Source organism: Electrophorus electricus, chromosome 24, assembly GCF_041902795.1.
Source record: "Electrophorus electricus isolate QZ-2024a chromosome 24, ASM4190279v1, whole genome shotgun sequence".
Classification (NCBI taxonomy): domain Eukaryota; kingdom Metazoa; phylum Chordata; class Actinopteri; order Gymnotiformes; family Gymnotidae; genus Electrophorus; species Electrophorus electricus.
Window position 1 is genome coordinate 12674354 of NC_137520.1, and position 23284 is coordinate 12697637.

Below are 23284 nucleotides of genomic sequence, written 5' to 3' on the forward strand. Positions count from 1 at the left end.
TGTCATCATGATGTGATGCTGCACTCACTTCATGTCCACCAAGGACCACCTGTATGTGAGTCAAAGCAGAGAGACTGTACACACAACACTCCACGTAGGGAAATCTGGGCACAATCACTTTGGCACAATCACTCAAGCACAGCATATATGGATCCTCTGTCATTTATAGCCTTTTTTCCATAGATGGAGATGGAGATGTCATTTCTCCTACATTGTAATTTGTTTTTTGTTTTGTTTTGTTTTGTTTTTTCGAAAGTCTCAACTACTCACCTTGTATATTTGCACAAGGCATCCAACTCCACCCATCTTCAAATGTCACCGCTGAAACTAATCAGGCATGACTGACAATGATAGATCAAGTTGCTCTGGGCGATAGGCTGCCATAGTTACCATGTCCACCATGACCACTTGATGCAGAGAGAGTGCCATTGGATGCCCAGTCTGAGTAGCATGGATCTACCGTGGATCTATATGCAATTAATTTAGCATTAAAAACATTAGCTAGCTCTCGCCTGCAGAAAAATATCAAATGTCTATGAAAGGGAAGCAAGTCACATTTTTTGATTTACATCCACGCTCCACTGACTCAGAACACATTACATCTGGCAACAAATGAGAACAAAACAAACGCCCAATCTTTTAAAAATATAACTGTGTCTTTTCCGTGTCGTTTGGCATCACCTTCCATTTGTCACCTATAAGGTAATTTCCTCTCACTTAGGCGGTGATATTGCAACGGCAGAGAGCACAAGCCTCATAATAAATGAGTTGCCTGTGGTCATGCCCTGCCTTTTCACACGTTTCCTTGAAGGAAAAGCTTTCAAAAATGAAGTGCGAATTTCACTGCCTCAAAGTACCCAAGGCCAAAATATGAACATGCTTGGCATTTACCCACCCAGAGGTGCATGCTGTGTGCGTGACCTTAAAAAAGCGCAGAGGTGAAGCCCGACTCCTGAGGAGCTGCTCAGACACAGTGCTCATTACTTGGGAATCTTAGTTTGTCCAACTTTAATCAAAACAGTACCAAATGATGTACTGATTACACATATCAAGTGCTATACTTGAATATTTAAATCAGTCATTTATTAGTTTGTGTGCATGTCCACCACTTTAATAGGATCCATTACAAGCATATTAAAATGTGAGGCATATCCCACATTCACAGGCATTTTGTAATCAGTTTTTCTACATTTTCATCAATAGTTTTATAAAGTGGTTGTGACAAATATTGAATACCAGTGATACTCTATAGCAGTGTAAAGGGCAGCCTCAACCTGAAGCTCTTAACAGCAAAGCAGACCTGTCCAGCACAGCTTTTAGGTCCCCGACCTTCACAGCACATCGGGCAAATATGCAAAACCTTCGATGTCAGATTATAGATGATGTGTCAGAGTGTTGCTCTTTAAATATATTTATTTTCATAACAAACCTACATTTAACATTATTCAGTAGAGAAACTGCAGTCATTCTGACAGGGAAACTCTTACTCCATGGAGTTCCCAAAACTAAATGCCTCAGGAGTCACATATAAATTTCAGATTCACATGTAGGTAAGAGACATGCCTGTACATCAAAGGAAAGGCAATCAAAAGGCTTTGGTTACAGGCTGCTGCTTTGATGTTTTTTTAGTATGCATTCATTGTGGCTCAGAGCACTTGTATGGTGGAATGCATTTTCTCCACCACACATAGCACTTTAACATAAAAAAACTAAAGTCATCCAATTTAATCAGTTCATCTATCAGTGGAGAAAATAGTAGCAAGGAACTGGAGAGGATGAAAAATCTAGCATGGGCGACACAGACCGAAAAATAATGACTACTTGTAGCGTACTCGCACTCAGTGACCACATTCCCAGAAGTATTGTGATCCCAGGAAGTTAGGTTAACCCCAACCCTAACCCTTTATCTAAAATTCCTGCAGAGGTCCAAACTGAAGACCCATGCCTTCAAAAATAGTCACTCGCAAATAGTCTATTAACAGCCTCAACAAATTGGTGAGAGCATTTATACAGGATTTAAACCTGGTGTCTTCTGGTCCTGGATTTGAGACCGCACTCCCAGCTTTGAGAGCAGAGGGAACAGTAGTTACTGGTGCATTCAGAATCCTTCAGTCTAATGAAGGATACTTTAACAATGCTCCACTGTAAAAAATGCACATACAGGTTATTTATCCCTTTAATGATACATCTCATTTTCTTTTCAATCTGATACTAATCCATTCCAAGACTGTTATCATAACACCAATATCAACTGTCTTGTGTACACAAAAGGTTTATATTTTGTACATAAAATGGGATCATATCTGTGATTTCTACATTTTTGGAAGTGTTAGAAATGAACAACTTACAACATATATGCTAACAGAAATTTAACAAGGCAAGTGTTTTAATTCATCGGTTTCATATTACTACAGGGTCAAAAACTCAATTTAAAAAGTTATTCAAAAAAGAATAAACAAATTTGGCAGGCCTAATAATTTAAATATATTTTATGACTTCATGTTTTATCACTTCACTTCATTTGAACTTGAAAACTTTATAAAAAAACTTCACTGTCATTTGAAGAGTGATGTCAAGTTTGTGAACTTCATGTGATGATATCAGTAGCAGAGCATAAGGAACAAACCGTTTCTATGCAGATATTCATGGAAGGAAGGACCAAAGCCAAGAGGGTCAGGGTGTTCTGTTGAGGCGAAACCTCGGGGTCTGGGAGGCTCACAGACAGAACAGTTGATCGTGCTCAGGTGAGCATCTGTGGCGTGTTCATTCCCTCTCCTCCTCTCCTGGCTTTATGCCACTCACGTCCTACTTGAGGTGAAATATCATCTTTGCTTCCAATATTCTTTCTGTTCTGTTTATTCAGCAGGAAAAGAAGTAATGAACTGAGGTTTTATTTCCTTTTTATAACTGCACCCTTTTGAGGTAATTTCCTAGACTGGAAATTGGAATATTAGTTTGATAGAATATGTTATACGAACCAGTAACTAATTACAGGTTCAGGTTCTACCAGGTTTGCTCTGTTATGCTATATCATATGCTGCATGAGAAGACAACATGACGCACAGAGAGATTCTTCCTGAACAACTATGAATAGAATAAACATGCTCTCACAAAGTTGACTTTACAAGAAAAAACTTTTTTTTACATTCAGACTTATTCTACTGAGTCATTACTGTGAATACTTGCATTTGATTTGTGCTCACTAAAGGCTACATCACGTCTCGCCCCGATCAATCCGTGCGTCCATTTCACGGCAGTGCCAGAGGTAAGATGGAGTGGTGTGAGATGGAGTTGGAGGTGTAGACTGCATAAGTCCTTTACATTTTTTTACTCCGAAATCAAAAGAGAAACACACACATCAGCAATCAGTGTCAGTTACTCATTTCAAGAGAATTAATGTTCATTGTCACACACCTGAGGGGTCTGTTGTATTCCCGTTCTTATGTAATTTATTTGACACATTTATCAATTACAGAATATTGTGGTATTCATTCTAAATAATGCCATGGAAACTAATTTCACCACAGCTGAAAGGGAATTGTTGACCAAGTACTGCTCTATGAAACCAGACCATAATCAAACATACTCAACCTGGGCTCAAAACTGACTGTAAAACCTGTAGAAATAGTAATGTTCCATCTTGCAGGATCTCTTTAATGCAACAGTGACAGGAAAAGCTACAACTATGACAAAGAATAAGCGAGGAATAAGTGAGACCTAAGCGAGAAGAGTACAGCTGGCCAGATGTCTCCTTCAGTCTCGCTGGACTGTGTTGCTGGCATACGTGACCTAACGCAGCCTCTAGTCCACTGGTTCCAAACTCACCTTTGGAAGTAAAGTATGGTCTTCAGCAATAATACACTTATTGAGGCAATAGAATGACGCATAGAAGGACATGAAGAATGTACTAGATAAATAAATTAGCATGCCCAAAAATTTTAATGTTCTTCTCTTCAGTCTCACAACATAAAAAGACAAAGCATGTGACCACGTGATCAGTAATATGTTTATTTATCCATTGGGATAAAATGATCTAATGCTTTTTGGGGGGAGTTGACCACAAAGAATGAAACATCCCTTATCAAAAAGCAAATATCTTAACCATGCTTTGTTGGTTTGAGATGCTCCAAAACAGATCAGTCAATACATTAAAAAAATAAAATTAAATAAGTAGATCAATAAATAGATAAATATAATCATTGATATCTTTAACAAACCAGCTGCATCAATAAAGTCCAGAGACCCTTCTTTCTGACTGTGCTGATGGTGTGTATAGTGAAGGTGTAGACAGTTCATGTTGGGTTTTCTAGGAGGAGGAGGTGGTTGTTTGGATGGGCAACTTGTCAGGAGTTTAGCACTGTTAGCACGATGTGAAAGTCTTCCAGAAGAAGTTCTTGCAGGGGGCTTTGCGGTCTCTCTGGGGCAGCTGTGCTAGCCGGTTGTAGATCGCTCTCCGCTCCTCCAGCCGGGACTCCAGGGGCTCCTCCACTTCGAAGGGGAAAAGCTCCCCAGTTGGTGTACTCTTGTTCACCTCATCCAGCAGACCTGACACCAGATTCAAGATCAGCTCCTTCCGCTCCTTATTCAGCTCCTGCAGTGGGCAAGCCCAGTTAGTCGTGGGGCAGTTCACACTAAAGTGAATTAATGTACCAAAAAACATCAATGTGAGTCAAGTCACTAAATTCCAAATCTGCACTCTAGCCCACTAATTCGCAAGAAGTATATATTTAAAATAGATTTAAATAGGATTTTCCTTAGTTTTTTCTTTTCTTCAATAACAGAAGACAATGTTTACTTAAAACAGAAAATTATTAGAATATATTATATTATAAAGCACTTGTTTCCAATACTAGAATAAAAAAAATAAAAAACCACAAAAAACATCATCCAGAGAACGTGAAGTGATGGAGTGTTGAAACGACAGACAGGAGACGCGCACTCACCCTGGGGTGCATGGGGCTCCTCTCTTCTACTGGGAGCACAGAAGCTGCTCTGACACTGTGCAGCACCAGCAGAAAATTCACCACGCCGGCCAGAAGCTGCATGCTGACAAAATTACTGGAACAGTGGAGAGCGGAGGAGGAAAACACGAGAGAAAGAAACAGAGCCAGAGAAAGAAAGAGAAAGAGAGGGAGAGAAAGAAAAAAAGAGTTTGCCCAAAGCAAGAGCCCAAGTGCAACAGAATGCCAAAGTGTTTGCGGAGTAAGAGTTAAAAGGAAATGGGTGCTGCTCCTCCTGGTCTCGGCTGGAAGGTCTTGGGTTTGGGATTCAGGTGGCAGTCTCTTATATAGCTCAGGCTCCTACTCTCCTGTTGACGTAAAGGCTGATGGAAGAAGGGAGGGAGCTAAGGGTGTAGGAGGATTAGGGACTAACAAAAGCCCCGAGGAGCTAACCCCTTAACAAAGCAGTCACTGCACTAGAGCACCGCGCCGCCGTGCTCATGTCAGAAGTCTAAAAATGGTCCTTACATCAGTAAAAGCAGTGTTACAACAAACAGAACCTAGAAAGTTTTGCAAGCCTTTCTTTTGGATGTCAGTACATCATTTAAATCTGTCATATCATTTAACTCTGTCTGTCAAATCAATGTCCAGAATGTCAAACACCATAGACAGGTGTGCTCTTACCCGGTACAATGCAGATATCTTTGCTACATTAAAGTCACTAATGAGGTCACAAATTATGCATATTTTTTAGCACCTTAAACAATATTCAGATGAATATTGAGATATTAGTAAAATGTCTTACAACCTAGATTTGCCTGACCATGCCAACAGCTGTCGTTTAACATTACTCAGCCTTGCGAGTTAGATTCTGGTCTGCCTTATGCCCCCAGATTGCTATTGAACTGTCTGACACCTAAGCTGGTTGAGGAGAGTTGTTTATGGTGTTTTGTAAAGGTTAAAAAAATAAAAAAATAAAAAAATACAAAAATAAAAAAATAAAAAGAAAGAAACAGAAGGGAAATCAAGGCACTGCAAGACTGAAGTAAAATGTATTAGTCAATGCAGGCTGCATGCGTGTGGAATCAATATGTAAGAATATACATTGGTTGACTGAACCAAATAATGAAACATGAAGACTGGTTAAGATTAGGGATAGTTTGTCATTCATATGTTTTCAGAATTTGTATAGCCTCCAATGATATATCATTAACTATCATTTACTATTTACTATCATTTACATTTACTCATTTTGGGCAGGATTCTTAATTTTGTGTTGAAATGTGTTTCTCTTTGTAACGTTGAACCGAGTGCCGCAGGGTACGGAACAGCACGCACAGACTCCCTCGATTTAGTGAGATGTTTAATGACATAGAACATTGATGACAGTTGCGGCAGTTACACATAACAACGAACAGCGTAGACAGGAACAATGACATATCACGTTAACAATGGCTACACACACACACACACACACACACACACACACAATAACACTAACGATGACAGTAAACAATGACAGTAACAGTAAAAATGACCAACGATGAGGCACACAGAGGCGCGGGTTTAAATAGACTGACAAACACTTAACCCCTGCACAGGTGTGTGCCATCACAGAGGGCATGGCTACAAACTATGGTGAACCCCCATGCACGTGGGAGGCTGTACCACGTGACGGGGGGGCGGATGTAGCGTTCCATGACACTCTTATACAATCATAAACCATTTAACAAATATTGTGTTCTCCCAGTGCCTACTACCTCAGTGACTGCTGTGTTCATATACTCTATAAACGGATTTGCTAAATGCATATGTGTCATGGTATATTACACCTTTGAGAGCACATTCACTCACTTAACTCAGTGCTGTGTACTGGTTGCTCTTGCACTATGATATATAGTGTATACGGAATAACAGAACTAACAGAATTGCTAAGCCTTAATCAATAATGATAAGTAATTGCATAAATGTAACAAGACCCCTTAAATATTGTGGTTTACCAAATGTTAAGAGCAATAAGAAGAAGAAGACAAAAATAACAAAACAAATCTGAAGATTGCAAGTTTTGAATTTTGTGTTCTCACACTACAAAGTCTTACTTTCATGTTAGAAATGACTGGTCAAATCTGAACCATGATTATAAATTGGTTATCTGAAATAATTTAAATTAAGGTCTATTACTGGCTGTTACAAGCTTTCTTTGAATCAAATAATAATTAAACAACATATTTAACATTACTGGATATCTTCCAGTGCTCTACCCCATGTTAGCTGAGGGAAATGTCTCATTTGAGGAGTAGCTCAGGCTCAAATGCTAATTTTGCTAACAATGAGTGAAAAGTCAATAGCCACCCAGCAGCATGATGTAATTTACATAATGTTAATTGAGTCACTTACATTCATTGGTAGTGATACTAGCACGGAATTAGTGTGATTTAGCATAATACTCTCGTTGAGGTCATCCACTCCACCTGGGCCAAATGAGTGATGTTGATGGACACCTTTTTGGATATGCACACGCACACACACACACAGTGAGCTGATATTTGAGGCCTTTAACTAAATTTTACAGCAGTTTGGCACAGCCAGATTAACAACCGAGGCCCAAAAGAGATTAATACACTGCCAAGATGATCTGGCCCAGAAGCACAATCTTCGTACACTGCGTTTGAAGAATTCATGCCAATTGACTACCACTGAACAAATATATATGTGCCACCGACACGTCAAAAACACCACCACTGGCACCAGTGCTACACACTTGATTGGATTTTACATTTGACTGGAGTTGGTGGAGCTCTGAGACGACATTACACACTTTCTCAGCAAGAAAGTGTATTTGCACCAACAGGACTGTTTTTCAACTTTCAGGACTGAACAACCTGGTTTTTAACTGATATGCCTCCATGTTGTGGGGATCTCTTCCAGAGAGTGTATATCAAAGCTGTTTTAAAAAAATGATTCTTCACCGTAGCCCAAGATGAACCTTAATCTGAACACCATGCAGAGACATGGAAAACTATTTTATGGACACAGACACAAGAGACATGATATCGAGATATTTGCAATGCACAAGAAAAATACTGGAGATTTTACTTATTGACATTTATTACGCTAATTAGCAAAGGCCTAACAATCCAGAGTTTTCCTCCAGTAACCAATAAACACTGCTTAACCAAGATTCTGTCCTATGCCAAAAATAAAAATGAAAAATCTGTTTTTACACACTGAACTTAATGCATAAAGAACCCAAATGTTTCCATAATTTCTCTTTCACCCATAGCTTTTATGTTCCAATAGATTCAAATATCTTTATATATTGTATGGGAAAGCAGCACCAAGAAATTGGAGTCCCTCAGTGTTGGCAGACTATTGCTGAACACAAAAGTGGGACGTTCCTGAAGCTAAATTCAAGTATTTTAGAATACGTTTGTAACTTTAAAAGAATGCCCAATTCTAAACATCAAATCAAATATGAAATACACACCTAAATGTGAATATACACCTCTAAACGATAAAAATTTTATTTAAAAAAAACAAACAAAAAAAACCAAAACAACAACATTTTTTGGGCTGCTCTGCTAAAACTTAAAGACAAATATAAAATTGGATTCTACTCCTATTTATACTCACAGGCCAATCATATGGCATCAACACGGCACGCAGACGTGGTCAAGAGACGACCTGCTGAAGTTCAAAATGATTCAGAATGGAGATGAAAGCGACTGAACAGGATGTGATTGTTTGTGCTAGACGGGCTGGTCTGAGTATTGCAGATCTACTGGGATTTTCTACTGGGAAACTGCTGATCTACTGGGATTTTCTACTGGGAAACTGCTGATCTACTGGGATTTTCACACACAAAAATCTCTAGGGTTTACAGAGAATAGTCCAAAAAGAAAAAATGCAAAAGGTGAAATTGCCTTGTTGATGGCAGAGGAGAATGATAGAAAGAGCATCTCCAAACACACAACACGTCAAACCTGGAAGCAGATGGGCTACAGCAGCAACACATCTGACAGGCAACTGAGGCTACATTTCACTCTGACTCACCAAAATTGGACAATAGAAGACTGGAAAAACATTGCCTGCCCTGATGCATCTCGATTTCTGCTCCAACATTCAGATGGTGGGGTCAGAACTTGACGTAAATAACATGAAAGCATGGATCCATCTTGCCTGATATCAACAGTTTAGGTTGCTGGTGGTGTAATGGTGTGGGGAGATTTTCTAGGCACACTTTGGCCCCTTAATACCAACGGAGCATTATTTAAATGTCAGTCTACCTTAGTAATGTTGTGACCATGTCTATCCCTTTATAACCAGCGTATCCATGCCATGCTTGAAGGTTCAAATCATCTCAAACTGGTTTCTTGAACATGTCAATGGCTTCACTGTACTCAAAGGGCCTCCACAGTCACCAGATCTCAGTCCAGTAGAGCACCTTTGGTATGTGGTGGAATGGGAGATTTGGGTCATGGATGTGCAGCCGACAAATATGCAGCAACTGCGTGATGCCATCATGTCAATATTGACCAAAATCTCTGCAGAATGTTTCCAGCACCCAATTGACTATATACCATGAAGAATTAGGATAGTCCTAATGGCAAAAGGAGTTCCAACCTGGTACTAGCCAGGTGCACCTATTAAAGTAGCTGTTATATACTTGTGGATTTCACAGCAAGATTGGTAAAGCCTCCATAAAGATTACCAATGCCATCTTGTGGTTAGCAATTCTATGTGCACCAACACCATGAATTCACCCCAAATACTTCAACATCCACTCTTCCTTTAGGAAATCCCTGCTGGCCTTAAATGTAAGCCACCCATCATGGGATTTAAGAAAATTGGCAAAAGAGAGTTTAATTTGTATTTTAATTATTTCAAAAGAATTTATGAATTTTGCTTGATATTGTGAACACTAGTTGGATAAGGAATAAGCTCATTCTTACAGCAACACAGTAGCAGGTGACTGAGGTGTATTCACCCTCTCCCAAAAGATGAAATTCCCTTACAAAGAACAACTTCAAAATGTAAATAGTGCCTCGCTAGGGTGTCTGAATCTTCCATTTGACAGCTTTTAAAGCTTTTAAAACCTTGTTTCACATTGCACGTGGTGATTTCTTTCCACACAAGGTCAGGCATTCCACTAAATTGACATCTCACATTCCATATGAAACCAAGATGCACACACAACTTTGCCAAAAACAAAACAAAACACAGCATTAATACCATATGATATGCAATTAATTCAACAAGTGTTTTATCAAAATACCTACGCAAGTCGGTCTTATTTTGCGTTTAACTACTCATGGGTGCAGGTGTCAAACCAGTGAAACACAACGAGTCGGCACCCCACACCTTTCCACAGACAAAACACTTCATAAGCATATGAAATAGCATACACTCTGAAAGGGAGTGGCAAATGTCATTAATAATTAAATGGCTATTACTAATATTAATAATAACCTTTGAATGAGGTTACTTTGCATTAGCCTGCTATGACTACAATTAGTAAGATCACATTAGTTAATTTTCTTATACTGACTAACTGGCCCTCAGCCCTCGCTGGGTTCACCAGGAATATAACGTAAACAGACACAGGATTGATTCCCCTTCACCAAAGTGTCTTTTTGCAGATTGACAGAGCGACCCAACAATGATGGATTCATCCCTACAAACGGCAGACTGATCCTTAAACAGTTGCCAAACTCAAATGATGCTTCTTCAGTTAGACTGCCATTTCAAAGCTGGTTCTTTGATGACAGTAATAGTGGAATGGAACACCATCTTTCTGCGGCGAGCCAACATGAAAAGACTTTAAATTTCGCATCGATCCAAGCCAATAAGCATGTTACGCCCAATGCATTCCATAAGACACAGATATAATGTTTCTGATGGAAAAAAATAAAATAAAATAAAATAAACAAACATTCACCTGAAAGATATCCATGATTCCGTGTGCGTGTGAACAAGAACAGAACAAAAACAAATAAATAAACAAACAACAAAAACGATACAGCAACGGCGAGTCTTCATCGCAGCAACAGACGGAATGAGAGTTGATAACTGTCCGAAATGTACAGAATCCCCCCCCCCCCCCCAATATTCCCTTTGTCCTGATGAAGAGCAGCAGACAGGCTGGGGGGGGGAATGGACACACACCGCCACTCAAACCTTTGCCCTTTTTTCTACTCAGAAGGCAGTGCAAGACAAGAAGGTTCCAATTATGCTTCACTTAGTACCTGGAAAACAACCACAGAAAAATATTTAGACATTGGCCTTTAAGAGTTAGTGTGATTTACAAAGCTATGCTGTACAAAAACAAGAATATTTATACATGACAAAAGGAAACGAGTGTTAAGACACTTATGGATGTGTGGTGCTGTGTGTTTTTGTAAGGTTAACCTTTCTGGCAAATTCTGGCAGGATGAATGCTGCTCGATGGATTTCAGGGTTGTAATATTTTAGGCTCATGCTCTCAATCTCGTCCCTTGATAACTGTCGCACAGGCTCCCGGAAATTCGTTTCCTGGAGCAATTGAAACGCACACAAGCATGAAGAGAACACCTTTCTGGAGAGTTCTACAAGCTCAAAACTCTGAGAAGAATGGGGCGCATGGGGAAGAACAGGATTTGTTTTACCGGGTTTTTACTGCAGAGCATGAAGCCAATTTGGCCACTTGGGTAGGTGGGAATGGTGCAGTAAGCATAGTCCACCACCGGGAACAGCGTCTTGCAGAAGGTCCGCATTTCTTTAATCAGCTCCAAATGAAGCCACTGACACTCTCCTGCAAAAAGCCCCCAAACAGCCTTACTTACGATCAGAGGTTTTTCTAAGAGGTTTTCCATGGTGAAAGTGTGTGGAAGTGTGTGACTGCATCAACCTTGACAGCAAAGAATTCCACCATCACGAAGCGCTGTCTTCATGAGTTGATAGTAGGACTCTTTAAACAAGCTCTCTGCCGGACCTGGTACAGGGCAGAATTCTGTCAGTAACAAACAAGCTTTTTCTCCCTGCTATGTTCTACGGTAGATCAAAGGCTCATAACGAGACCAGGGTGAGAGCACATGTCCGCATCATTTGTTCGTACCCACAGGGTCTGAGGAGTCTGTTATGATGACATCAAAAGCATCCTGATTCTGCTTCATGAACTCAAAACCATCTCCTACGTTCAGAGTCAGTTTAGGACTGAAGAACCCCTTCGCCATACCAGGGAGGTACTTCTTTGACACACTGATGACATCCTGGAAAGAAATCACATAAAACAAGCATAACGCCACCCCTCCGTCAAAACACATACTTCTAGGTATAAAAAAGAACCAGCACACCAAAAGGCACTGAAACAGATGAGCCTATAAAGATCGTGTTTTTAAGACAACTACACCAACTACAAATGGGGTTTGAGAACCGAAGTATGCAGTAATGCCAACCTCATCAATCTCACACTGAACTACAGACTCAACCATCGGGTGCTTGACAACCTCCCTCAGAACTCCACCGTCTCCTCCTCCAATAATGAGGACCTGTGCAGGAATATGAAAAGATTACATGTGGGGCCATACATTCTCCAATGCGCTTCATATGACCCATGTTCATTTTTCACATATTAGCAACGTTTTCAAAACTCCCCCTCCCCACAGTGATTTTCTTTCCATCTTTTTGACTGTCCCCCTCATGTTTTATACATAAAAAAAATCCCCAAGCGCAGATTAAGTAATTACCTTTTTAGGGCCAGGATGACAGCACAGGGGTAGGTTGGCAATCATTTCTTGATATGAAAATTCATCTCGTTCAGTACACTGAATGACTCCATCCAAAACCAGGACGTTACCATACGTCTTGCTGCATAAAGAGCAACATTTGCATTACATGAAAAAAGAAGAACCGTCAGTGACAGTCCCGAGACTAATACCCAGGAAGAGCAGGAGTGTTGAACACGGGTACAGCAGTTGATGTCCCTACGAGTGGGGCATGGCACAATACTGTACATCTGGCCAAACTTAGAACTGATGGACTTATGCATAAACTGTCTACGACTAATATACACAGAGGAGCCATTACAGAGGTGAGAAAACAGATCCGTTACACTGAAGTTAGACACCACAGCATGGTGAGAGGCTGAGGCCAAGGCCGAGAGCTAAAGCATGACCGACAGCGAACCTGGCCGAGACAGGCTAGGAACACGAGGTGTAATCGGCGGCCTTGGTAATGAAAAAGGAAAAGGCCTGCTGAAGTAACAGGAGCCTTGGAGGTCTCCATAGACGATCTAAGCCGGATTAACGTGTAACAGACAGGTCCGGGGATGCCACGTTACACCTCCGCCCTCAGGGCGCATCTAACGGGCTATTTCTGGAAAGCTCAGAGAAAGCAGAGCACTGAACAGCCGTGAGGATCGTTCAGACAGGAGTGAAGTGGCGAAACAGCACCGATTCAGATTAAAAACTCTCGGCCTGTTCGAAACTCACCTTTTAAACACCATAACGTCCTGAAACTTTGACGTCTTGTGGTACAGCACCTCCTCTACTTGAAGACTCATGGCCTGACCGGGCCACAATGTACACGTTTCGGTGAACCACCCGTCTTTAATGCTGTCCATTGTAAACGGATTTGTTCAAAGTGCAAGCACAGGTCTTGCGTGTTTGTTAAAAACCAGTAGGTAAGTGCTGCAAGATCTTAAGGAGCTCCAGATTGACACGTTGGGCGTCTTTTGGAGTACAACCAAACCCATGAAAAGGAACCAGCCAATACAAGCGAGTCTAGTGAGAGGCTCCAACCAATAAGAGGCACGTTTTGCGCCAGCACCCGCCCCCTCAGAAACCAATCAACCATACGGGACTACTATACAAGATAGTTCAGCCTTACAGAGAACAAAATGAACCCACGTGTGAAACTCGGTGGTCTCAACACGCCTACAGCTCTTCCATTGGCACGTTATTTTAAAGTAAAAAGATTGGAAAGCAGTGTTTCTGAGACGGATTGATTCGTTTCCAGACATTTATTGAGTTAAACCAAGGATTAGGTTTGCAGTTGAATACGTGCTACACATACTGGGTGTACACTCGTTTGCACGTTGACAGTAGGAAGTTCAGCAGGTGTCCATCATAAACGACAAAGGAAGACACTGTCTTAAGAAACAATACAACTAAGCAATGCATCATTGTCTGTAATTAAATACTGCAGACTCTTGGAATAGAAACACGCACACAATATTAGACCTTATTAACCTAAGCAGCATAATTCATATCTAAATGTGTTTTTTGTTCATGTTTAACATGATACGACATCTGACAAATCTTTTGTTGATGAGCATGATGAACATATACAACTATAATTTGCACCACAAATTATAGTTGTATATGTTTATTACACTGAATTACATAACTATGCCACTGGTGTTGGGGTTTGTGGTTTAATTTCAATATTCACTGTTTTTAATCAGATGACAGCTGTCAGAAAAACAATGATTCAAGGACTAGTAAGAGCATGCACACAGAATGGACATCTGTTGAAAACTACTGAACTGTGACACCCATGACAAAGAAAAAAATGTATATATGCGTCAGAGATCACGATAATTCTGCTACTGTTGCCAAAACCGTCATATTTAGGTGACCTAATCGTTTGGATTTGGATTAGCATCGGCATCAGGATACTGTGGAGAGAGCAACCATTATTCTTACCAGACACACATAGTGAAAAAGGTAAAACACCTGGTATAAAAGTGTTTAAGTGTTGAGGCAAGACTGTCTGAAGGGGTGTATCAAAATGGTCATGAATCATCCTCTTTTGTTTAATTAGGTGACATATTTATTGTTTATTAAAGAAATACAAACCTCAGGGTAGACTCCTATGAGTGAGTCAGCTTTGGTGTAGAATTCCTCTTTGAGGGAGGTTACAATTGCCTGGAAATTCTGGACTGGTCCTTTATGTAATTGGCCACCTATGATATTTAAAATTAATCAAAATAATGTGATCATTTTGACAACAACAAGTTAAATCACTGTATTTCATGTCTAATACCTCCTGACAGTTGTGATCTGATTGTGGTCTAATAAACACCATACACAAACCTTGCCAATGTTTGTGTTATCGAGTGCAGCGTCTATTTCATCGAGGACAAAGAAGGGAGCAGGCTTGTAGCCAAGATGGAAATTATATAAAATCTCATTAGAAAAGGCAACATGTTGGCAGACTAAAAACTTTTCATTCCCATCAAAGAGTAGTGAAAATTAGGATTACAGAACAAGGACTTTTATTTTAATGGTTGTCTCACCTGTGCATGGCAAAAAGCAGCGCTAAGGCTGCCACGGTCTTCTCTCCTCCAGACAGGTTGTCCATTGGCCTGAATCTCTTTCCTGGTGCCACACAGTTGTAATTGATCCCATCCAGGTATGGCTCCTCCAGGTTCTCCGGTCCTAAGAAAGCCTGAGCAACAGAAAGACTCACTGCTACAAGTCTCATGAACAGCGGTGTGTGACAGTGATGTGATTAGGGCTGTCACAATATCAGATTTTCACAACAAAATTATTGTGGCCCAAAAATACTCATGGTAATGATATTATCGTGATATCTGTAGAAGATCTGAACAAAAATATGTACAAAACACTGCCCCTTTAAGAGACAATGACCCACACTGATCATGCCCTGATCATATAGCTGCTGGGTGTGTGTGTGTGTGTAAGTCAGCTATAGAGCTGTAAACAGAAGAGCTGCACATGTATGTCCTAGCATTAAATGTTTATTTGCTTATGATGCATGATCTGGTACAGATATTCTCCATGGTCTTCATGTTACGCACGCTGATGCGCTGGAGAATGCTCTGCCGCTCAGCCAGCTTCTGCTGGAACGTGCTCATCTCCGCCTTGATCTCCTCTTCAGACAAAGCGTCCTACACGCACAGACAAACGGAACGCTGCCTGCTTCGCTTTTGAAACACAGACCGCATTCTGGACAAGGGATCTGGGATTTCTGGTACTTGTAAAACCTTGTGGTCCTTGTTTAAGTTGCTGTAGTCGATCTCCATGAGGGCTTCCTTGGTATGCACAGAGCTGGAGGTTTTTTGGCTATTGATGGACTCATCTGTCTGAGAACTTCCCTTGAGGTAAAATCCACATCATAACAGTATGTTAGGGTTTACAGTATGTGACCTCAGCCATGTGTGGATCCTGTCTCCATTTGTCTGTTCACGTTAATAGCAGTGGTCTGTAAACCCACTAGACTAGCATATATATGGTGCTGCATATAGTTAAGTGGCTTTTGTTTTTCTTCTACCTCCCCCTGGCTGATGTCATCTATGGTTCCCTGGTTTGAGAGGCAGCCTGATAACCTCCTACAGGCCTGCAAGATGCAGGACGTCTCGATGGCCATCACCTCCTTCTGGAGCTGAGTCAGTTCTCTAAGCTCACACCATATCACACACACTATGAGGAAAAGTTATCTTAACGGCCACACGTTACAAACAAACAAAGGTGTTCTTGCAACAGATGCCAACAATGATATTTAACAAGGTCATATACTAGATTACACTCGATTTCAGTCAGTGATCTTAGCACGTGGTACACCATATCTCAGTTAAAGTCTTCAAGTGGCCTTGCAGTGCACAGAGCAGACATCCTCCAGAATTTGAAATGCACCGATAGGAGATTGATACTGAGCAACTACTGAGAATGGCTTGGACAGTGCTCTTACCAGGTTCATGCGGTCTCTCAACTCCGTGACGTCTCTCTCTCGCGTGACTGGATGATTCTTCTGATGTCATTTATACGTGGGCCAAAATTGGCCAGTTCGCTCTCCAGCTTGGCCTTCTCGTGCAAAGACGACTGATGAGACACAAGGCCTCACAGTGCAGGCCCTCACAGAGACGGCGTTCGTTACGAGACCCATTTCCCACGTCTCTTTCCTTGGGCTTACCTGCAGATTGAGGGACAGGTGGTCTTGGTCTGTTCCAGGTTGCTCTGCGAGTACTTCAGCCTGAGACTGTACCTGCCTAAGCTCCGCCTCCTTTCTCTTTGTCTTTATCTGATCCTGAAATGACCAATCCCCACCAAACAAGCATCAGAAGACAGTGACAAAACAACACAAACCACTTTCCGTCTCCCTCTCGATAGGCTGTAGCGTCACCATATAAGCAGGCCATTGTTTCGAACAGCATTTGGTCCGGTGACCCTTGCTGGGTTCAGTAAGTCACCTTGAGCTCCTTTGTAAGCTTCTCTTTCTTGTCTTTGAGTTTGTCCACGGCTTTCTCATCCCAGCATTGGGCCTTTACTTTCAGGTAACTGGCTCCTCCAGAGAACACCCCAGACTTTTGGAAAAGGGTGCCATCCAGAGCCACGGTCTTCAGAACAAAAACAAAGAAAGTGCTCAAGCCAGAGGGGTAAAGCGTCCTGTTTGACCCACGTAGGAGAACATGCTACTCTTTAATACCTCACCCAGATACAGTTCTGTGTGTGTGTGTAAAAGCCTACTGTATTGTGTGTGTGTGTGTGTAAAAGCCTACTGTATTGTGTGTGTGTGTGTGTAAAAGCCTACTGTATTGTGTGTGTGTGTGTAAAAGCCTACTGTATTGTGTGTGTGTGTGTAAAAGCCTACTGTATTGTGTGTGTGTGTGTGTGTGTGTGTAAAAGCCTACTGTATTGTGTGTGTGTGTGTGTGTGTGTGTGTAAAAGCCTACTGTATTGTGTGTGTGTGTGTGTGTGTGTGTGTGTAAAAGCCTACTGTATTGTGTGTGTGTGTGTGTGTGTGTGTGTGTAAAAGCCTACTGTATTGTGTGTGTGTGTGTGTGTGTGTGTGTGTAAAAGCCTACTGTATTGTGTGTGTGTGTGTGTGTGTGTGTGTGTGTGTAAAAGCCTACTGTATTGTGTGTGTGTGTGTGTGTGTGTGTGTGTAAAAGCCTACTGTATTGTGTGTGTGTGTGTGTGTGTGTGTGTGTAAAAGCCTACTGTATTGTGTGTGTGTGTGTGTGTGTGTGTGTGTAAAAGCCTACTGTATTGTGTGTGTGTGTGTGTGTGTGTGTGTGTGTAAAAGCCTACTGTATTGTGTGTGTGTGTGTGTGTGTGTGTGTAAAAGCCTACTGTATTGTGTGTGTGTGTGTGTGTGTAAAAGCCTACTGTATTGTGTGTGTGTGTGTGTGTGTAAAAGCCTACTGTATTGTGTGTGTGTGTGTGTGTGTAAAAGCCTACTGTATTGTGTGTGTGTGTGTGTGTGTAAAAGCCTACTGTATTGTGTGTGTGTGTGTGTGTGTGTGTGTAAAAGCCTACTGTATTGTGTGTGTGTGTGTGTGTGTGTGTGTAAAAGCCTACTGTATTGTGTGTGTGTGTGTGTGTGTGTGTAAAAGCCTACTGTATTGTGTGTGTGTGTGTGTGTAAAAGCCTACTGTATTGTGTGTGTGTGTGTGTGTGTGTGTGTAAAAGCCTACTGTATTGTGTGTGTGTGTGTGTGTGTGTGTAAAAGCCTACTGTATTGTGTGTGTGTGTGTGTGTGTGTGTAAAAGCCTACTGTATTGTGTGTGTGTGTGTGTGTGTGTGTGTGTGTGTGTGTGTGTATAAAAGCCTACTGTATTGTGTGTGTGTGTGTGTGTGTGTGTGTGTGTGTGTGTAAAAGCCTACTGTATTGTGTGTGTGTGTGTGTGTGTGTGTGTGTGTGTGTGTGTGTGTATAAAAGCCCAATATATTGTGTGTTGTGTTCACCTTATATCGGTAAGGTCCCCGAAGGCAATCCTGCGTGCATCCTCCACGTTTTCACACACGAGCATATTCCCACACGCGTACTGCAGGGCTTTAATGTGGCGTGGCTCATAGCGGATCACATCGATCACCAGCTTGGCCCCTCGGAGTTCCCTCAGCTTCTCGTCTGTGGGCTTCACCTTCAGCGAGGAACATGAGAGGACCCCAAGCCCACTAAGCCTGACATACAGCTGAAGACTGGCAGCTGCATTATCTGGATCCTCTGGTGTCTTGAAGGGAATGCAAGTCACACCTACGGGTAGTCCAAGGGCAGGAAGGTCTCTGGTTCTCCTCTTTGATGTACTGAATACAGTCTCTGCCCGTCTTCTCTGAGTCCACAACGATGGCATCCATGTTCTTTCCCAGGACCTTTGTCACCACGATCTGGTACTTCTTCTGTGTAGGCTGGCATAAGTCAATCAGCCTGCCATCCTGATTGAAAAATAAGATTTAAAAAATTAAAAACAACAACAACAACACAACCTAAACTGCTCCGTTCACCACAAAGCCAGAGTAAAGCCTCTTAATGCTCTCCATGATCTCAGATTTACGCTGCGTACAGCCGTTTTCCTGCCTGTCCATTCTAGAATGGCCAAGTTGCTCCATCACCTGGGACCAAGAAAAAAAAGCCACAAAACATTCACCATTCACAGTGTCGGGGGGGTGAGCATGGTGGTGTGTGAGTTTACTTAGTTCAATTCCATGTTTCTCTCATCGATCCTCTTTTTGGCCAGTTCCACTTCATCCTCCATTCGCCTCTGTTCATCTAGAGATTGTCTGCTGAGAAAGACAAGCACGATATCAACTGCGGTGACGCGTAGTGCCTTAGGTGGTTCACCTGCTGGTGGCCATGTAATCCATCTTCTCAGTGCATTTTTGCTTTTCCTCCATCTCGCTTATTTTCTGCTTTATTTTGGCTTAAAATTCAGTCATTTTAACCAACGAACCCAAATGGTGAAATAATGCACTCAGCCTGTGTGTAGAATCACCCTTGAAACCAAAGATTCAGTCTGACCTGTGATAAGGCCTGAACCATGTCTTTGCCCTCGCGTGACTCCACCTCTGTCTCCATTTTCTTCCTCTCCTCCAGGTCCACTCTGTCCTGGTCATCCTTCTGGTCGCGACTGAACTTGTCCAGCTCCTGGGCCAGGGTTGCTGCTCCCTTGCTGGCTTCCTCCTTCAGCCGGTGGTATTGCTTAACCTGCGCATCGTGTGCCATCCCACAAAGGATTACAGAGAAGGCGACGTGGCCAAAATAAAGTCCGAGCTAATAACAATGAATTGGTAACATAGTAATCAAAAACAAAATGCATGAAGTTGAGGAATATAGCAGCAGCCATAAACCATGTGTGTTATTTCAAATGGAGCCATTTTCTCAGAGAAGAGTACTGTCATGGTGTGCAGAAGCACTATTCTGAGAGTGTCAGTCTGGCAAGCACACTTCAACACATCTGTCAAAACAAAGATTTGCAAAGGTGTCTGTTTTAACTATAACAGTTATTAAATCAAAAGACTGGAACTGGGACTCCTCTCACTGACTAATTGTGACACATCCCACTACTGCATTCTCTTCACCCTTTTTTGTATCCATTTCTCTCCCTAGACCATACCAGAGGTCCTGGAGCTATGAGCTAGAACCACCAAGAACTCTGGGCCAGATTCTTCCCTCTCCCACCAGCTGTACCTCAATCCAGCCTCATTTAGTAGGACCTAAGCAAAACCTTTTATTGAACTTTGAGAAGCTGAGCTCAATTGGTTCTCCTCTAAGGTGAGATCCTCACCCTGGCTCTGGGCCTCCTCAAACTCCTGTCTGGCCATCTCCACAGCAACCTGCTCCTGGTCCAGCTCCTCCATGTCAGCCTTGCGTTTCTTATACATCTTCTGAGCATTCTGCAGGGACTTGCATCCAGCTTCTTAATCTTGTGGGAGGTGTTCTCCTTGGCCTTGATGTACTGTGGCCGTTTCTGGTTCAGCTCAATATCTTTCTCTCTGTGGTGGCAGACATTGTCTTCAGACTAACAGAACCGGATCAAGACTAGTGTTTGATTTTATTTCATTTTAAGGTACTTGCATAGTTTAACACACTGATCACAAATTATGTAAAGTAAAGAAAGATATATGAAAGTTCCTTCTCACATACTTTACTTCCTTCTCCATGTTCTGCTGATCCCTCATCATCCATCCAGGTCTTTCTTCTTCTCCTTCAGTTCCTCTTCGATATGATCCATCTTCTTCCGGTCTTCTCTGTTGCGCTGCGACAGCTCTCGGTTCAGCTTCTTGAGCTCTGCCTTAGTGTGGTAGAGCTTGAAAGGTTGCAGCTGCACATGGGCCCTCGCCACTTCGTCCTTCAGCTGCTGGTAGCACTCAGCCTGCGAGGAGGCAGGCACAAAGCCCCGTGTGCTTTTTCTAATGGAATAACTGCAAACAAATTACAGACAATAAAAAACACTGAGCAGTTGAACAAAACTGGGCTGTCTCTCATATTCTGATCTTCAGTATCTGGTTTTGTAAACCACACTGAAATATTTATTCGCACGCAAACCTCCTCTTTCTCCTCCTTGCGCTCGGCCGTGATGTTCTTTTTACGGTGGTAATTAAACTGTGTGCCCTCCTCTGCCTTCACCATGGCGATCTGGCGATCTGAGCCCGTTCCCCCGAGCACGAGAGCGCTTCACACAGGGAAGTCCTCTCTTTTGGGTTCTTCATGGCTATGGACTCAACAGCACCCTGAGCGGGGGAAAAAAAGCCAACAATCTCACGGCTCCATCTTCCGTTTATGTTCAATTCACTACTCTCATACAAAAATGGCTTTTTGTACCTGAAACACTAGAACGTTCCTGGCCTCGATTGAGATGCCGAGTCTCTCCAGTTCCTCACTATACTCAGAGAGTCCAACTACCTTGTTGTCGATCTGATATTCAGAAGAGGAGCCTGAGACAGATACACAGACCGTCAATGTGAAGCTAACCAAGAGACTAAAAAACATAAAAATAAAAGCGAACATGTGTAAATGCTTTTCACTGCACCTATTATGAGCCGCGTAAACGTGCGTTCGCCACCGCCTCCTCACTGTACACCATGCTCACAAAGGCTCGGTTAGCCGCTGCTTTCCCCACCGGCGCGCCATGGATGAGGTCCTTCAGATTTTTTGACACAGAGGTTACTGGTCTTCTCTGCTACGACAAAACTGATGGCGGCCATCAAGGTCGATTTTCCTAAATAGCAACGTTTAAATCAGATAACAATCAACAGCATAAAGGAATGCATTTAACATATTATGAATTCCTTATTGATTTGGACATGAAAACAATATGGAGGTCTGTTAACATTGAACTGGACCAGGCTAGGGTGCGTCGCTCATAGCACACATGAAATATCTGCAATTTTCCATGTATTTTCGCGTAAAGCAGCACATAAAACAGGACGAAATGCCAGGCTATGTGGTTCTATAAATCTAAATCTGATGGACAACAATCTAAAGGCATCAACACCAGACCTCCATCCGCGCTTACCGGATCCATTTGGTTCAATTATTGCTGTAAATTTGTGGAAAGGTCCTATTATTTGTCAGCCTTTATGAGATTTGAAATTTTCGATCTCAATTAGTTTCAAATAACCCATGTTGACTCGCATGCCGACACGCAAGCTTCGTTTCAGGACTCTTCGTTGCTTGTCTGTTTTATAGTTGCGTTGCTTTTTGAGTCATTTTGTTGTCGACTGGAGTTAATTAATTTTATGACGACCCGACCACCGCAGTCAAGCGCCTCCGTCCAGCGCTACCCCATCCAGGTCCAGACTCCCGCACACCGCTTTCGAGAAACGCAGGTTGAAGCGGCAGAGCATAATAAAAGTCAGCAAGATTGTGTAACATTTTAGCGAAAATAGGACCAGGTCGTTATTATTGATTGTCATATATGCATTTGCTTGACGAACACGTGTTAGAAGACTAACGGAGCTGTTCACAATGCTGAATTCTGTACATTTTGAGAATTAAAAGAAATTGGCCAATTTCACTTCAGTTTCACACTTCTGTGGATACAGGTAGGTTCATTCTCTTTTGAGTTCGGAGGGAACAAGACTCCAGCTATATGAATTTTTGAGGGCCTTAATGTTGGAATGAATAATATTAATGCCCCACTCTTGTCTGACTGGCACTGTGAGGTTGCCCCCTGTCATTCTAAAATGGATCTGTGGAAATTCCCTTCTCATCTGATTTCAGAGGGAACATAGAACATAAATGACATTTAGGCATTTAATACTGAAATGATACTGAGTGACTTTGTGAGGCGGTCTACCGTTAATCTATAGTTGTCTGTGGAAACAGGACATTTTCTTTTAATCCTAAACTGAGTTCAGAAGAAACATAGCCCACATATATGACATTTAAGAGTTCTTTACGTTTGAAAATAATAATCATAACGCCCTGATGTTGTCTGAGTGGCATTGCGAGGTAGAATTGGTCTGTGGAAACAAGAAATTTCCTTTTAATTCTCATTTTAATACAGTGGGCACACAGAACACGTATCACATTTAAGAAGGCTTTAATTTTGAAATAATTATGCATAGAGCTTGTCTGACACTGAGCCACAGCCAAGTTACCATGGCCACGCAAACCTCCAA

General features: G+C 41.9%; 3 protein-coding genes across 4 annotated transcripts; all 3 read right to left on the reverse strand.

Annotated features, from left to right (window-relative positions):
* Positions 1-3984: 3984 nt before the first annotated feature.
* On the reverse strand, positions 3985-11012 carry sst6.1 (somatostatin family member 6.1). Of its 2 annotated transcripts, none has more exons than XM_035522404.2 (3): positions 10879-11012; positions 4944-5058; positions 3985-4591 (listed from the first exon to the last, which is right to left on the reverse strand). In XM_035522404.2, exons 1-3 carry the CDS (start codon positions 10977-10979, stop codon positions 4361-4363), a joined length of 447 nt encoding a protein of 148 aa, XP_035378297.2. In that variant the 5' UTR covers positions 10980-11012; the 3' UTR covers positions 3985-4360. The 2 variants fall into 2 exon arrangements, with proteins under 2 accessions (XP_035378297.2, XP_081563320.1); XM_081707194.1 differs by lacking the exon at positions 10879-11012 and adding an exon at positions 8574-9661.
* On the reverse strand, positions 11007-13665 carry srm (spermidine synthase). The gene is made up of 8 exons (XM_027016319.3): positions 13409-13665; positions 12665-12785; positions 12374-12466; positions 12034-12187; positions 11827-11910; positions 11585-11730; positions 11349-11471; positions 11007-11185 (listed from the first exon to the last, which is right to left on the reverse strand). The coding sequence occupies exons 1-8, from the start codon at positions 13537-13539 to the stop codon at positions 11168-11170; spliced, it is 870 nt and encodes a 289-aa protein (XP_026872120.2). The 5' UTR covers positions 13540-13665; the 3' UTR covers positions 11007-11167.
* A 2130-nt stretch (positions 13666-15795) lies between these two features.
* smc1a (structural maintenance of chromosomes 1A) lies at positions 15796-23140 on the reverse strand. Its single transcript, XM_081707195.1, is given in 23 exon segments — positions 15796-16916; positions 16918-16967; positions 17131-17277; positions 18629-18642; positions 18645-18804; positions 18918-18964; positions 18967-19096; positions 19166-19273; positions 19354-19444; positions 19503-19581; position 19654; positions 19725-19865; positions 20408-20568; positions 20571-20653; positions 20805-20850; positions 20853-21033; positions 21207-21304; positions 21307-21391; positions 21483-21595; positions 21691-21720; positions 21723-21813; positions 21815-21879; positions 22177-23140. Coding segments are annotated over 23 exon segments (2109 nt in total). The 5' UTR covers positions 22298-23140; the 3' UTR covers positions 15796-16849.
* Positions 23141-23284: the final 144 nt, after the last annotated feature.